The sequence below is a fragment of the Chionomys nivalis genome, chromosome X (assembly GCF_950005125.1).
Source record: "Chionomys nivalis chromosome X, mChiNiv1.1, whole genome shotgun sequence".
In the NCBI taxonomy this organism is placed as follows: domain Eukaryota; kingdom Metazoa; phylum Chordata; class Mammalia; order Rodentia; family Cricetidae; genus Chionomys; species Chionomys nivalis.
The window spans coordinates 94,723,008-94,740,380 of record NC_080112.1 but is presented as its reverse complement, the minus strand read 5'-3'; the positions used below and the strand labels follow the sequence as shown (position 1 = coordinate 94,740,380).

At 45.2% G+C, this 17,373-nt stretch overlaps 1 protein-coding gene across 3 annotated transcripts in view; it reads right to left on the bottom strand.

Moving 5' to 3' along the window:
- Positions 1-14,782, bottom strand: part of Tsc22d3 (TSC22 domain family member 3) — a 64,437-nt gene extending 49,655 nt beyond the window's left edge. Inside the window, exons 1-2 of one of the 3 annotated variants that reach the window (XM_057760109.1) lie at positions 14,719-14,782; positions 12,738-13,166 (exon numbers count right to left, since the gene is read on the bottom strand). In XM_057760109.1, coding sequence (XP_057616092.1) covers positions 12,738-13,054 — 317 coding nt within the window. In that variant the 5' untranslated portion in view covers positions 13,055-13,166; positions 14,719-14,782. Of the gene's footprint in view, positions 1-12,737; positions 13,167-13,786; positions 13,886-14,258; positions 14,277-14,718 lie in introns of those variants that run through there. The other 2 variants (XM_057760111.1, XM_057760110.1) reach the window with 2 other exon arrangements.
- Positions 14,783-17,373: the final 2,591 nt, after the last annotated feature.

The following is a 17,373-nucleotide window of genomic DNA, read 5'->3' as shown; positions in this document are numbered from 1 at the left end:
TTTAATGGCCAAACCATCACTCCAGCCCCACAATAGCATTCTTATTATAAAATTGTCACACATTTTTATCTTGCATCATGTGCTTTCATTTTTTTATATGTTCTTGTTCCTTACCTATTTGCTTTCCCCAACCGTTTATCCCCTTCTGCCATGGCCTTTATTAAATCAACATTCTCACTCTTTTATCCAGCTATTGATAGCATTACACCTGTCCCATACCTTAAAGTCATAAATAATACTTTTTGGTAATTCTGTCTAGCTTCTTTGGATGCCTATAGCCAGGAAGTTATCTTTGCTATCTAATCTCAGTTATTTATGCTATAGTATAGGCATGTTTTCTCTTATTCTGTCCCTAATGTGGTTGGGAAACAGCTAGTCAATATAGCTGAGCTGTCACTTTTCTTTTATTTGAAAACCTTCTGTCTCTTGATTACCACTTTCTCACACTTAAACTCCTCTTTAAACCAGTGATCTTAGTTCCTTAGTTTTGATAATCAGGTACCTCCAGTCCTAGGTTTACCTCTTGTTGGCTCTAAAAGTCTTATAGCCCAATCCTGACCCTTCACAATTCAGTTTTCCTTTGATCCCATTTAGCTTTCAACTGTCACCTGCTTTTTCTTTGTGATGAAGTCATGTCTCTCAAAGGAAAGCTACGTGGGGACCTTTGATCAATTTCCGTGCCCACCTCAGTAGTATAGTACTCTTCTCTTCTATATCCAGCTTATCTTTTTCAGCCTAGACAAATATCTGACATTACCATGGGCCCTAGAAAGGAGTTTAGACCTGCAATGCTGTGCCCAGTTGTGTCCTAAAATAAGAATCATTCATAGTTCAGAAGAAGGATCTCAAAGGAGAAAAACAAAAAGCATCCCATCAATTGTGTTTTTGTCTGTTTTTTGTTTGTTTCTGTTGCTGCTGTTCAGTAAATAATTTACAAAACCAAATTTTCCTCTCAACAGGCTATACCCACTTTATCATGGTCCCCGGGACTAGCCTTTACACATTTCCATACTGTCAGGGACTATTTTTAGCAAAGGATGACATTAAATACTAGTTGCCTTACGGGCTTCAAACTTATCTCTTCCACTTGTCAGAATTTTGTTATTCCTTCTGCTTTGGACCTGCTGCCTACTCATGGCCTAGATATATGTCTAGGGGTGTGAAAACTATCTTCATGGTATTACTTGAAGGGTTCCAAGAAATCCTTTTTTTTTTCTTTTCTGGACATGTCTTCCTTTGACCTGTGTCTGATAATTAGAATTTCTTTCTCTCTCTCTCTCTTTTTTTTTTTTTTTTTTTTGCTTTTTTTGAGACAGGGTTTCTCTGTGTAGTTTTGAAGTCTGTCCTTGGAACTTGCTCTGTAGACCAGGCTGGCCTTGAACTCACAGAGATCTGCCTGCCTCTGCCTCCAGACTGTTGGGATTAAAGGTGTGTCTCACCACCGCCCAGCTGATAATTAGAACTTCAATATTGAATATTCATTTCTTTAGCACACCTGCTATTCCTTAGGAAGTCTCTTTGCTATGTTCTTCTCTCTTGGTAGTTCAGAATTCATATATTCATTACCATCACCATCTGGTTTCTGCCTGACTCTCTGAGATAAGATCATGCATGCCTTTTGTGCATTTCTTATTGTACCCTCAGTGACATTGAACCTAGAATATGAAAAATGTGTACTGAACACTTCCTGTTGAGTGAATCAGTTCATGAACTTAAGTGTGAATTCTTCAGATCACTTGTAAGAAAGGATGGTGGGCACAGGTGTCCAGGACATTGACTGGGGTAGAGAGCACTAGAAAATAAAGACGGAATACTGACCTTGAGCAATACCTTCCTTGATCAGTTGACCTGAGGCCGGTTCTTTTGCTACTCTAGCTCCCTCTCCCTTCCTGCCAACTTGAGGCTTCCCACCTTTCTCAATCCTACCTAAAGGCCTTCATTTAGAGAGCATCTAAGAAAGATGTTTTTTTTTTCTTTTGGTTTTTCGAGACAGGGTTTCTCTGTAGCTTTGGAGCCTGTCCTGGAACTAGCTCTTGTAGACCAGGCTGGCCTCGAACTCACAGAGATCCACCTGCCTGTGCCTCCCGAGTACTGGTATTAAAGGCGTGTGTCACCACCACCACCCGGCTAAGAAAGAGTTTTCTGTGGTGTAAACAAGCCTAAAATGACACCCTAGAGGGCTACCAGTCTTTTTCCAAGAAAGACATGAGCAAATTTTACACACACACACACACACACACACACACACACACGGTAGCACCCTGATACTACTCTGCTTCTGCTTTTATTTCTTCTAAAGGGTCCTTGTAGAGATAGAAGCTAAGATCCAGATATGAAGCCACACCTCAGGTTCTTCAGGGGCTTACCCTCTACTGTATAGCTACGTTCAACCTTCTTGGTTCCAATAGTCAGTCATAAGACAGAGGTATCTTCCTGCTCCCATTCTCTAGATGCCTCCCTCTATGGAGGGAGAGTCCAAAGTCCCTAGTAAAGGATATCAGAGTCCAGCTTGTTCTGAGTCAAAAAGGAACAACGAGGGACAGTGCTAAAGTAAGCCTTTCTCTCCTGTTCCTAAAGCTTGGTAACTCTGGGTTCCAGTCCAGGAAGAATAAAAAGTGTTGTCACTCCAGGCCAGCCCCTTCCTACCAGGATCCCTGCGGGGCTGGCAAGCTTCTCCTCTCCTCTCCCAACCAGAAAGTCTTGCAGACAGCCAGCCAGCTACTAAACACCTGCCAAAGCCAACCCATTCGTTAAGGCTCTGCTGGAAGCTGCCGCCATAAAGAGACTCTCCCTTCCTAGTTTGCTTTGGCACAAGCCAAGCTCCACTAAGCGTAAGACCTTTCTCTCAAGGAGCATAACCTCAACTCAGTTTTTAAAAAGCCCGCAGCCTGCAACACTTCTTTGTCCCCAGTCCTTGGTGGCAACTGCTCTACTCCCCAGGGCCACACCTTCAACTTTTCAGACACTGGCCTTGGAGTCTGGCAGCCCTGTGTCCTTTACAGGGCCTTGCAGGAAAGGTAGGCATTTAATAAATCCACAGTCAGAGCTCAATAAGTATCAGACCTTTGGTCAATAAATGATGGATTGATTAATTGAAGTGTTTGGTGGCTCAGTATAAGGTTGAATGAGATGCTGCCATTATTCATTTCTCTGTGCACTGGAGTAGGCAGATTAAGTACTCTTAAAATTGAGTAGTTCTTATGCTTCCCTTTTTCTTTTTCATCCCTTTTCTTTTTCCTCTACGACTACGAAGCAGGGGAGAGGGAGAAATGACAAGTGCAAATATCATGGTAGAGGTTTACAGTTTTCCTTGATTCTGGCTGTAATGTGTCTTCAGAACTTGGAATGCCCAGATCTCTTGAGTCCTGAGATAATGGCCATGGGCTTGTTCAAGAACTCATGAGTACGATCTCTGGACTCAGATTATGCCTGTTAGTAATTTTCAAGTCACTTTTTAAAAACTTGTTTCCCTGCTTTTCTCTCTTTTTCTTGGACTAGAGAGCAGTCAGTCTCCTCAATTAACCTCAGCCTGCAAGCCATTTACCTGGTGGCAACATAGTGGAACAGGCTGGGGCAAACACAAGGGAGGAGAAGAGCTACTGACTTAGTCACAAACTTGGAGTCAACAGAATATTAGATTGATAGGGAATATGTGTATTGTATATTGAGTTGTTTATTAAAGAATGTCAGAATCTAGCAACCCTAATTTTACTAGGGCTCAGTTGTACTAAGCTGGTAATGTAATTTTCTAAATAGGCAAAAAGAAAACCCCCAAACAAAACAAGATGAACCAACCGAAAAATCATGGTGAATTTAGGGAGACCTGAGAACTATGAGACTTCATGGGAAATGGACTGGGAATTGGCATGTGAAGTGCATTTCTTTACATGGTTCTTTTAGCTTCAGGTACACCTTTCTGCCAAATGTCTATCAAATTAGGGATCCAGAAACGCTCCTGACCTGATAATCAGATAAAAAAGGAAAGGGAATTTCTGAGACCTGTTCTGAAGCCCCTTCACACATCATTCCTTTAGTAGTGCACTGTTGGGAAAAAGTAGTGGTACCCCTGCAAATGACTTCAGTCACACCAAATCCTTCCAGCTTGCCTGTCTGCTTACATCTACTTCTAAGTGTAGGACTAAAGCGACTCACACCTTGAAGTCTGACATTTACTTCTGAGACAGCTGTTTGCCTCACATAGGAAATAGCAAGCTTTTCCTTGGAAAGTATGAGCTCCATTTAAACCTGAAGCAGGCTTCTGAGTGACTAGCCTTGAGGGAAGCCCACCACTGAGCAAGCAGAAGCTTGATGGCTCAGTAACCTGGCACTATTACATAAGGCACTGCATGAGATATGAGTCAGGGCCCTGAGGCTAGCAGAGGCCCAGCCTAGTTTGGAAAGTGAGGCTAAACAGTAGTGTAGGAGAGGTGCAAAGCGGCTAAGCTAGAATGCAGCCACTGGATCCACTTCTCTCCTCTCACTTCTCACTCTTTTCCTTGGGGATAGTTGGAGCCAATTTTTGGTGGACACAACTCAGAGAAGTACACAGCTCAGAGAAATAGGAATCCCTATCAGATCCCTGCATTGTAAGCAGCTGCTTACAAGAGAGTAGGTTGAATACTCAAGGCTATTTTGTGAGTAAATTCTTCCTTTGAGAAAGGTCACTGTGATACATCCATAGGCAGGGGACTGATTTCAGGCTTGGTCTATCTAAGAAATGTTACTCTCAAGAAAGGAAGGCAATAACATGCCTTGGTCATCACTGACTGAACCAGCCTGCAGTCTTAGTTTTCTCTTGGACTAGTGTCTGCACATTGGGAACCTTCTCATTCCATCTCTTGTGTTGGTTGGGACCTTACACCTCTTACAATGTTTCTAAAAGTTCAGTACCTACTTTGGGGAAGATTCCTAGCCAGAAGGTACAAATGAACTTACCTTGCTTGCTGATAAAATCATCTTCTTCCTAGCACAGCATTTGAAAAAGCTTGCTTTCTGCTCCTAGTTTTATCTCTATTCCAACTCCTCGATTAAGCTGGATTTCAGCATGGAAGACAGTAACTTCCAGAAGCCATTTTTTTCCCTGGCTGAACCCTCACTGGGTGAAGTTTGCTGAAGGTGGGGTTTCGCCTTTAGTCCTACAGAGGTCCCCCACTAACCTAGGCAATTCCCTGGACGGCCTTGTCTGCCAAAGTTCTGGCATAAAATGAAGCCCTTACCCTTGCCCCATTATTGCAGACATTGGGACAGCACAGTATGTCCTGAGTCATCATTACTCTCTTCATCTGAAAAGGAAATTTCATCTTTCTGACCCTTGTGGCCATGGAATGCTCTCCCTTGAGTACACTGAGCACACAAAGTACCCCTACAAATGAGCCCAAGCTTTGGCCTCTTTCAGCACACTGGTTTCTCAAGGGCTCAAAAGACTATTGCATGACACCAACCAATTTGTTATGTAAACTCAGTCAGCCATGGCAGATTACAGCTTTGCAGTTATCTTGAGGGATGCCTTACATAAGAGGAGAAAGTTCAGGTAGGAGCAGGCTAATGATGAGCAAACACAGTGCAGTGGCTACCATCATGTACAGACACAGCCAACCTCATTCCTCTCAAGAAATGGCTGGGGGCTAGTATTCTGTGGTGCTCCATCATTAAGGGAGCCCAGAGACCCCGGAAACCTTGGCCAGACAAATCTCCCTCCATTTATCTAGATGTCTTGGCCTTCAGGAGTGAGTCTGGAAAGAAGCCAACACTACCTGGAATTGAGAGCCTGTCAGTTTATCTGGAAGTACAAATATAAGCAAGGGTGATAACTTCACTTAGAGAGGGAAAATAAGGTCACCCTGGAAAGAGTTATTTCCTAAGGTATGGACTCACATAGGTGCTCTCTGGGCTAAACTGACAAGAAGATAAAATTAATGCCTCATTCTGACCCTCTTTAAGAGCTGAACCTTCTAGGCAGACTTCTTGTGCTCTCTTGTTTCTCAGTGCTCCACACTAACAGCCTACCCAGCCTGGCCTTCCATGAATCCTGTACCCTCTATCCACTTCTATTTTCTAAACTTGGCTTTTCCATATCTCATTCACATTAAAATCTACTTCCTATGAGCTGTCACCCTTTTCTCAGAGATGATGCTGTAGTAGGAGCTGTGGGCCTCTTCCCACAGCCCGGCTCATGGCTGCCTAGCTAGCTTATGCCCCGAAATAATTACACGGAAACTGTATTCTTTTAAACACTGCTTGATCCATTTCTGTTCATGTGTGTAGCACCCCAAGGTGCGCTTACTGGGAAGATTCTAGCCTATGTCCATCGTGGATCAGAGCTTCATCGCGTCTGCCAGGGAGAGGGGAGCATGGCATCTGTCTCTCAGAGGAGCTGCCCTGCATCTGAGCTCACTTCCTCTTCCTCCCAGCATTCTATTCTGTTTACTCCACCCACCTAAAGGCTGGCCAATCAAATGGGCCAAGGCAGTTTCTTTATTAGCCAATGACCTTTCTCCATCATGATGCAAAGAAGTAAACGACAGGTAATGACTATGAATACATAGTCAAAAAAAAAAATTTTTTTTTTTTTGATTTTTCGAGACAGGGCTTCTCCGTAGTTTTTGGTTCCTGTTCCGGAACTAGCTCTTGTAGACCAGGGTGGCCTCGAACTCACAGAGATCCGCCTGCCTCTGCCTCCCGAGTGCTGGGATTAAAGGCGTGCGCCACCACCGCCCGGCATGGTCAAAATTTTTAATGAAAATCAGTGAACAATGACATTCCCAGGTATATATCCCCAACAACTGCAAATACTGTAGCATGTACTTGTATAGTATTAATAGCAAAATTACTTATAATGGCCACACAAAGTAGAAACAATTCATGTCTGTTGACAGATGAATGCATAAACAAAATGTGTTATAGTAATAAAATGGTATATTATTCAGTCATGAAAAGAAGTGAAGTACTGTTACATGTTACAACATGGATAAATCTTGAAAACACCATGAGAGTGAAAGAAGCCATACACAAAGGATCATAAACTGCACACTTCCACTTATATGGAATAAGAAAAACAAGCAAATCTATAGAAACAGAAAGTGCCAGGTTATTGGGGATGGGGGAGAGGAGAGACTGAATATGTTACTACTTAGTGAGTAAAGTGGTGAAAATGGCAAAATTTACATTGCAAATATTGGAGCACTAAACACATAAAATATATGTGTATGCACACAATATATATGGCACAGAGATACTCATGTAATGGTGGTAGTAGGGCACTGAGCTTTCTCAGCATATGGACTAGCTTCCATGTACCAGCCTGCCAGTACATGCAATTCACATCTGTGCCTTGGCAAAATGACAATTTCTTATATGGTAGGGTTCTCATAAGGTATCCAAACCCTTAATGTTAAGTTTGCAAATGCATTTGTGTTTTTAATGGAGGATGTCCCTTAATCCTAGAGTGCCTATTTTGTGTCAGACTACTAGACACTTGGGAAATAGTTATGTTAAATTACTTTAGGCCAAGGAAGGACTTTCGAAGCCTGATACCAAAAGCAAAAATCACAAAAGCAAAGAATGACAGGCTTAACCACATAGAAACTGAAAACCTCTCTATGACAAAGAATCCCGTCCTTGAAATCAAATGGTAAATTAATTGACAAAGGGTTGCAATCTCTAGTTCAGGATTTCTCACGGTGTGGTCTACATACCACTGATGCTATAGAAGAGGAGTTACAGATGGTTCAGATTCAAGGACAGACTTGAATCTTAAATAGTATGAAATATTTCTTGAAAAAAAAAACTGATGTCTATATCTAACTCTTCCTTCATGCTAGTACCTAACAAACAGCTCAACAAAGAATATTAAATGAATTAGCATACATCAAGCAATCAGAAATATTTAATATTATTTCCTGAGATTTGTGTATTAGAACCCGTTGGTAGCAGGTCAGCTTATAGATAGAATCCTAAAAATTTTGGAGCTGAAGGGAATTAAGATTTAGGTATTTGGGATGACACAGAGCAGGTATGCTCTGGGACCAAGGGCAATATATGGTTGATTTTGGATGGGTGTGGTGGCTCATACCTATAATCCCAGCACTTGAGAGGCAAAGTCAGAAGGATTGTATTGAGTTCAAGACAAACCTGGGCTATGCTGAGTTCCAGGACAGCCAAGATCATTATGAATTCCAAGCCATCTTGGGCTGTAGTGTGAGACTCTATGTCAAAAAAAAAATCTTAGCCAGGTGGTGGCGGCGCATGCCTTTAATCCCAGCACTCGGGAGGCAGAGGCAGGTGGATCTCTGGGAGTTCGAGGCCAGCCTGGTCTACAAGAGCTAGTTCCAGGACAGGCTCCAAAGCTACAGAGAAACCCTGTCTCGAAAAACCAAAAAAAAAAAAAAAAATCTTAGAAATAAATCTGTGGTTATAAAAACAGCAACCATAGAACAGAATATTCCCAGTTACCATGTCAGTTACCTTGCAAGTTTGGTAATTAAATTCATTCAAAATTTTCATTTAAGAAGGTTTATGTCTGTCTGTTTGTTTTAAATACTGCATATAAACTGGAAAATTCAGCTAATTGTCCAGTGTACGCTGTTTTTTGCATAACTTTCTAGTATTCAGAAGTATAGACAAATGATAAAATGAAGTCTAATAATAGTGACCAACCATCACACTTTCCCTGAGGCTGTCCAAGTTTGATCATCAGAGTCCTGTGTCCCATGTAGGAGTAGAATAGTTGGACATTTTGATCACTTAGAAAATTTCTGGAATAACATTTTTTCTTTGCTTCATAGAAACAATTTAAGTGTTGTAAGCACCTCTTTCGTGTTAGTTAGCTAGTTAGATTTTTTAGACATTCAGTAGACTCCAGAATCCATGATATCAGTTGGAGTTTTGGTATTGCTCTTCATTGTGAGACAGAGCAACTTAAAATTTCCAAGCATCAGTTTCCTTCTTATAAAAGTGAAAATCAGTGCTAATAATATCAGTTTTGTTGGGTTGGTATAAGTACTAAATGAGATTATGCAGATGCTATTCTTGGTATGTATTATAAATGAACAATAATTGTTAGCTATTAATCCTTTCTAGTTATTAATTACATTACAAAATATTTAAGGGGTGGTGGTGTTTAAAATACATTTCTTCTCCCTAATAGTCTAGAGGCACCATTTATATACCAAAAGGCTGCATACACATCCGAACTGATTTCTGTAAGTACAAACACTCCAGCAGAACTTCTACCAAACTATTAGCTATCACATGTGATTAAAACTAAAAAAGAAAAATCCACATTTAAACACTAATAAGGATTTTCTAGCACAAGATTAGTTGTGGGGCTGGAGAGATAGTTCAGTGGTTAGGAGTGCTTGGTGCTCTTGCAGAGGAAATGAGTTTGGTTCCTAACACCCACATTAGGTAGTTCACAACCACCTGTAACTCCAGCTTCAGGGATTCTGATACTCTCTTTTGGCTTCCATGGGTACCTGCACACACACACAAACACATCATCAATAAAAATTTTAAAAACCTTCTTTTAAAAAGGTTAAAGTTGTGAAACCTTTACCTCAGAGTACACCAACAATTAAGTAGTTATTCATAATCACCAGAACAGAACAAAACAGAAACACCTTTAATGAATACTGGCTGCATAAGGAGAAACCAAGCAAGTAAAACGCAGCCCTACCCTCAAATTGCTTACACTCTTTGTTCCAAGAAAATCCAGTCCTAAACTGGGAACTAGGACAGACCAATACCAATAAACCAGATATAAATCAAAAATGTGCCAAGTCTTCTTCCGAAGAATGTTGGAGGCCTTGAAATAGCAGAATAGGCTACAAGGTAAGAGGCAGAATCTCCGGTAGGAGTTGTTGCCTTGAAAAATGATAGTGGAAAACACACTCAAACAGAGATCTGAAATGTCTTATTGTGAACTGGAACAGGAGTAAAAATTGTGGCTGGATTATGCAGGTAGAAACCCAGGGAATCAACCGGGCAGTGGTGGCGCACGCCTTTAATCCCAGCACTTGGGAGGCAGAGGCAGGCGGATCTCCTGTGAGTTCAAGGCCAGCCTGGTCTACAGAGCTAGTTCCAGGACAGGCTCCAAAGCTATAGAGAAACCCTGTCTCGAAAAACCAAAAAAAGAAAAAAGAAAAAAAGAAACCCAGGGAATCAAATGAATCAAGAAAGGAAATATTCATATAGAAGACTGTTCAGCCTAGACATTGGAGAAGACCCATAACCAGCAACAATGTTCTTCTAGTTTGCAAAGAACATGCCATTCTGTGCAAAACCTCGACTGAATCTAGGATCTGGATCTCCAATACCACTCATTAAAGAAAGAGAGTGATTTATCCTGCCATAATTATTAGGTTCTTACCAAAGGATTCTGTCACTCACTACTGAGCTTCAAAAAGGCCTGGTAGCCTTCTGGCTTTTTCTGAGATAGCAGCATAGAACACTGACTGAGTTGCTCTGGTCCCGAAGGCATTGTGGTCAGGTGCATATCCCCCTACTTTGTTCTTTTCTCTTATACAGTGCCTTTAATATTCCTCTTCAGTAGCATTTTCAGGTTTTGCCAAGAACTAAGTACCAAAAACTGTTGTTAGTGGGTGACAAAGGAGGTCTTTCAAGAAACCCAGGGAATCGGGACACTACAGAAGTGTGACACAAAAACTCTGCAAATCTCAGCAAATGTCAGCCTCACACTTCACTCACCCAGGTCAGACTCTCCTAAGGCCTCTCTTTTTTCTAAACAGAAAGCAACCTCTCACTTCACCAAAGACCTAGAAGAGCCCTTGCTTTGCCAGTCGAAGCAAATGCAAGTGCTGTCTTCAGGTTTCTCCCCAACTCCCTAACTGAGCTATGCCAGCAAGCAGATCATTACCACCATGACGAGCCAGTTAAGCATTGTGTTCTACAGGATTTCAGTATCTGTGGGCTAAATACACTTGTAGTAGTATTTCATGAGAAATGAAGATTCTCTTGAAATCTATTCTGTCTATAGCTTGGCTTTATTTTAGACCATGAAATAATGTGATGCCAAATGTGAAATAAGTAAAAAAATTATTGAAAATGCCTCAGAGAAACAACTTGATTTAACAACATTAAGACAAGCAGCCTTGCTTATCCCAGCCAGGAACCACTGTGGCTAGAGTGGATGTGTATTGGGACAAAGGAGGTAAACACATTCTTAGCGGTCGACAGGAGTGCCTCCTGAATTTCTTGGTAGCTTTTAAGATATCCCATTTGAGTTTTACTACCTTGCAAGTAATGCATGAGTATTCAGCATTTCTTTGGGCATTTCATCACTTTGGGCACACCATTTGCCCAAAGATAGAAAGTGCCATACAGAGAGCAGGGAGGTAAGAGAACTTGCTCAGGCTCATACAAAAAGATAGAAGCATAACTTGTACTACCACCTAGGTCTCCCCCAGCAGGGAATGTCACTCTTACATAACCTGTGTCATTGAGCAACAATAAAATCCACCCCAGTGTGCACAGACACACATACACACAATGCACGTGTGCATGCACACACACATAAACACACACATATACACACAATATCTCTAAGAACACTACACCTATAGAAGGGTTTCCTGAAGTTCCCACCTCTAAATTATCTGAGTCTTAAGTTATTAATACCAAAGTATCTCGTTGTTGGTCATAGCAGATGCCCTGGGCATTCCCATTGTGTTTATCTCTTCCCTTCTCCCATTCTTTCCTTCAGGCTTTCTAGAAAAATCTGATACACACTCAGACAACACGTCTACATGGATGTGGATCATCCATCCTCCTGCCATACAGGTGTCTTGAAGTTCTTAAAGTAATAATCCTAAACCACTTTTTCTGGGGTTGCTTTTCACTTGCATTCAAAATGGAAGGCCAGTACAGAGTGGGCCAGTACTCCCCATCCCGAATCTCAAAAGTTCTCACAGGTTTCTATTTTTCCCATCCCTCATCCTTGGTCTTCCCCCATCAGAAGCCTAATTTGTTCATGATGTTCCGCTTGTCGTCACTGTCAATGCCGCCCAGTTTCAGTTCCATTGAGTAGGGTGGAACTCAAATTCCAAGAGAACCTCAAGGCAGAATTGTCTGAAGGACTACAGAAATTCCAAGAGGAGGCATCTACAACTACTTCCAACCCATATGGTGTCACCCCATCTTCCGGGCCCTAGAATTTGCAAGCCTTTCCAGGCACCGTTCAAAATGTACTTGCAGTACAAATTCCCTGCCCTGCAGGAAGACCAAGGTCCTCCCACTTCTCTCTAGGTCCAGGAAGGTGAGCGTCCAAACAGGCTAAGCTCCCACAAAGCCAGTTCATGTATTAGGATCGAAACCTAGTGCCATTGTCCTTGGCTTCTCATCAGCCTTCATTGTCCGCCATGTTCAGAGAGTCCAGTTTCAACCCATGCTTATTCAGTCCCAGTCCAACTGGCTTTGGGGAAAGGGAAAGGGGAGTGGGGGGAGGGGGCAATATTTGGGAGGAGGGGGAGGGAAATGGGAAACGGGGACAGGTGGAAATTTTAATTAAAAATAAAAATAATAATAATAATAATAATAAAACAAAATGTACTTGCACCTGCTAAAATTCCCTGAGCTCCGCGGGACTCTAAGCTAGCCAAAAGGATCAGCATGGTCGCCCACGAGTCTGCCGCTCCCCCAACCCACCCAGAGCCCCTCGGGAACTTCCTGGTTGGCCGGTGTCAGCAGGATCGTGTTTCCAGGCGTTCAGGCCGGCTACCCACCTGTGGAAGAAGAGCAGAATGGAGAGCATGGTCTGGTCGATGTTGCGGTTGCAGATGCCCTCGTTGATCAGGTAGCAGGGGTCCCGCAGCACCGGCTCCAGGGAATCCTGCCGCATTATGCTGTCGAGCTTGTCCGCGTTGAGGTTCTCGAAGATCAGCTTCTCCTGCAGCTGCCGAAAGTTGCTCACGGTGGGGCTGCCCGGGTTCTTGTCCCCGAGGTTGCCGCTCTGGACATCGCTCCGGTTGGCCAGGTCCAGGCAGCAGTTGCAGCAGTCGAGACCGACAGGTGAGCGGCAGTCGAGCTTGGACTGGGCCATCTTCTTCTCAGGCTTGGGGGTTGCCTGCTCGGCGGCGAGGTCAGGGGCGGCTGGCAGGTGCGCGCCCGCCGAGCTGGCCTTTTGGGACTCCAGGGTGCCTGGGAATGACAAGCTGAGAGGAGAGTTGGAAATTAGCGCCTAAAAAAAGCCGGGCCACCTTCGGCGCGGGCCCCCTTCTGGCTGGAGCGCTCAGGGTGCGAAGAGAAACAGCTGGACAAACAGCTCCCCAGCAGATCCCTTGGGCTCACTTCCTCCTCCTCCTCCTCCTCCCCTTGGTCTGGAAGCCAGGGCCGCTCCCCCAGCTCTTACCCCCCTACCCCGCCCCCCGCCGCCACCTCTACCCTCCTGCCCCGGAGGTGCCACAGGCGGGCCCCCCGGCGCAGTCCTAAGTTTCCCAAGTGCGAGCATGGCTCTAGGCGGACCTGCCGCGGGCAGGAAGGGCGGGCAAAACGGGTGAGCCACGGCGCACCCTCCCAGCCTCCGGCCTCAGGCTCGCGGGCTCCGCTGACCGAGCGGCGGCGGTGGCGGCAGGAGCCCAGTGCGAGTGGGCGAGCGAGCCGCCAGAGCCCGGGCGTCCGCACCGGGCCGTGACAGCACGTAAATGAGCCCCGAGGGGCAGGCGGAGGACAGTCTGCCCACGCCGTCGCCTTGAGGGGGCCGACCCCCATCCCCCCGACGCACTGAGTCGCTCCCCATCCCCCGTCCCCTTAACGCCCACGCGGTCGCTCGCACCATCGCCCGCCCGCGCTCCTGTGGAGGAGCCCGCTTCAATGTTGCCTCAGCCGCTTGTCGCTGGGTGGTTCGGCGCTCAGCGCCTTAAACGTCCAGACCTCCAGGAGCGCGCGCGCGCCGCTCTCCCCCGCGAGAGAGGGAGAGATGGGGGGTGGGGGGAGCGAACCGCCCCGGCCGCACAGGTCTCCCGCTCGCCGGGAAGGCCAATGGTGCCCGTCCCGCCGCTGGCCGGGGCTCCCCCGACAGGACGGCCAGAGGCGCTCAAGGCCTGAGGTGACACGGCCTTTAAACGGCCGCCGCCGCGCTGCGCCGCTCCGCCCGGCTGAGGAGAAGTGCTGAGGGAGAGCTAAGAGCCCCGGTCTCCTCGGCGAGCGACTCCGGAAAGTTCCAGAAAAACAGCACGAGTGCCTAAGCAAATGCCCCGACTCCAAACTCGCCAAAAACACGCCCGGGCTCTCGGTGCCCGTCTCACCTCACTCGGCACCCCCTCCGGTGCTCCGTCCCGCCGCCCGCGCCCCACTCGACGCCATCTCCCCTAGGTCCCGCTGTCGCGCCGGCCGCGGGCTTCCCCGGGGCCTTCCCTGCTCCCTCACCGCCGCCGCTGCCGCTCAACTCGCCCGTTTCTTCTCCCGCTCTTTCCGCTATGTCTGTCATTTAACGTCTCCTCAAGTTTCTTTACCCGATTCTTCCATTTCTCTCCCCATTTCCCCTTCCCCTTTCTCGTATTTCTTTTCGCCCCTCTTATTTCTGGCTGCCCCTCTCTTTTCCTCTGATCCTGCTTCGACCCCCCTCCCCTCTTATTTCCTTCATTTTATTTCCACGTCTCCCCCCTCTTCGCCCCCCATGTCAGCACTCCCTCTTTCTCCTCACTCATCTTTCCTGGGATTTTTAACCCCCCAAACTTGTTCTCCCGCTTTTCCGAGCCCCCCTACCTGCTGCTTCAGGTGATCTGTCGCCTTCGCTCTCGCAGAGACTTCTGCACAGCCGCCCGCACGCACAGTCAGAGAGGAGTGATGCGTCCCGTAATGGCGGCGGAGGGATCTGGGAGAATAAACCTCGAGCGGAGGTATAGCAAGAGGGCACATATAGGGGTCACTCTGGTGCCCTGGGTTCAAGCCCCTGCTGTCGACGTGAGCTTCAGGGACGCGCGAGCTGATCAAGCAGGACGGCTTTTAGGGTGACTGGGAACTTAGAATATGTTGATCGTGGAAGACTGAGCAATTATTGATTCTTGGGAATTTTTTTTAAAAAATCCACATTATTCAGTTTTTGTCTAAAACTCAAATTTCTATTCAGTCCAACTCCCTTACAACGCACCCCCACCCCCGCCCCCTTCATTCTCTTCATTCATGAACCCCAGGCGTTTGAAATCGAGCAGTATATACTGCCATCTTCTGCCCAAAACCTGAACTATGTTCTCTCAGTGCCTAAGGTTCAGCGCGGCGAGGAGACACTACAGGTGCCTCCTGGTGGAAGAGTCCATTGGGACACCAAGTCGAGGCAAAAGGCTCTCTGTTTCAGTAAAAGTGAAGTTCCAGTTGCCGGAACCCTGCTAGACTTGACTTAAATACATTTCTAGCCTACCGCGGTGGAGCGAATCTAAGGTCCCGACTACTCGCAAAGCAGAAGCAGGAGGCTCGTTTGTTCCAGGCCTGCCTGAACTAAACAGCGAGACGGTCAAAAACAAACGAACAAACAAAAAACCAAACCAAGCCAAACCAAACAACAAAAACCAAAGCAAACCAAATCAAACAACAACAAAAAACCCCAAACCCACCCCATATAAAACCAAGCCTCAAGCTAGACCTGTTATCAATTAGGAGTAAAGTGTGGCCAACCAATTCCTGTTCCCCAGTCCTCCTGGCTCTTCCATGGGGTCCAAAGTGTGAGTAATTGGGGAAGGCAGTACTCGGTGCTGTAGTGACAAGAAAACCCAAACCTTCTTATATTTCTGGTTCCGGAGAGAATCGTGAGGCCCAGAATGAAAGAGGCCGTGGTAGCTATCCCAGAAAGCAGTTTAACTGAGAGTATAGCCCTGCATCCTCATAGACTAAGAAACGGCTATTTTATTTTCACTTAAAAGCCCATCACGCCATTTTACTGCATTTCCTTCTTTCTTCTCTCCTTTTTTAAAATGTTCTTGGATAAAGGCCAGAGGAGGTAGTAGAATATAAAATTTCATCTGCATTGTGTAGACTTATAGTCTACTGAATTGTTTTTTAATTACAGTGTTTATTATTTTCCTTCTTGTTATAATTATTTTATGTTAAATGTTATAATAAAATATATTAGTTCCACAAATGTTTATCTGTGTTCTGGGAACAGCTAGGCCTTTTGCTTCTGTGTTTGCCTGAACCCTCTTATCTTTGTGTATAACCTTGGGATGAGGCCCTGGTGGAACTATTTCCTTCTCAGCATTTGGCACCGTTAAATTCAAGATTTTTGTCCCCTTGGCATTTCTCTGTTGTAGTCCTTGTTCTCAAGGAGTATTGTTAATAATTCAGTACAGCTTTGCAAACCATATCAAGGCTGATCAAGAGTAAATAGAGTTGAGATACAGACCAATCTAGATAGTACAGAGATAGAGTTCAGATCATTGGCATTTGTGTGCGGGCAACTTCAGCGAGCAAGTCCAGCTAGTGTTGACAGACTGCACACCTCTGTGAGGGAAGGCTGATGGGACAGGGCCCCCTTGACTCTCCTCTCTGAAGTCTTGCTTTACTGACATACAGTCGGGTTGAGAGATTCCAAACAAATGCTCTTGCATATATTCAGAGAGCAGGCGTCTAGGGTACTAGCAGACAAAGATGGTGGTCCTTTTGGGTGAAGCAAATAAGGGAGTAGAAGAAACACCTACTTCTTGGATGGAGTCACTCAACAGCCATTTACTGTGTGCTTGTCCTGCGCCAGGTACAGCATTAATAAAAATTCAGAGGTAAATAAGATCATGTCAAAGCTCCCCACACAAATTCCTGGTTCAGCTGAAAAACCAGATTTACAGACAGACAAAATACTACAAGTCTAGCTGAGTCTGGTGGCACTGGCCTGAAACACCGGTTTTTGTGGAGGCTAAGGCAGGATTACAAGTTCAAGGCCAGCTTGGACAACTTGGTTTCTCTCTCTCTCTCTCTCTCTCTCTCTCTCTCTCTCTCTCTGTGTGTCTCTGTCTCTGTCATATGTGGGCACAAACGTGTGTTAAGGGTTGAGGATATAGCTCAGTGGGCGAGTATTTGTGTAACGTCTATAAGGCTTTAGGTCCAATCATCAGCACCTTAAAAAAAGAAAGAAAAGAAAACCAAAGCCTACCACAACAAGAGGTAAATGATAGGCGCTTGGTGCTTCAGGGAAAGGCAACTGTATGTCCTGGAGAAGGTGGAGGAGAGCTTACTTTGGGGTGAATGGGCAATGTACACATGTTCCTTGGTTGAATTATAGTAAAGATATACTCCAGTGAATCCATCCTGAATCGAAAATATCCTAAATAAAAAAAAAAATGGAGTTACTACACTTAGTCCACTGAGGAACATAGCTTAGCAAGCAGTAGTCCATATGACCTTCCTAGTCTTGTGGCTTACTGGGAGCTGCCC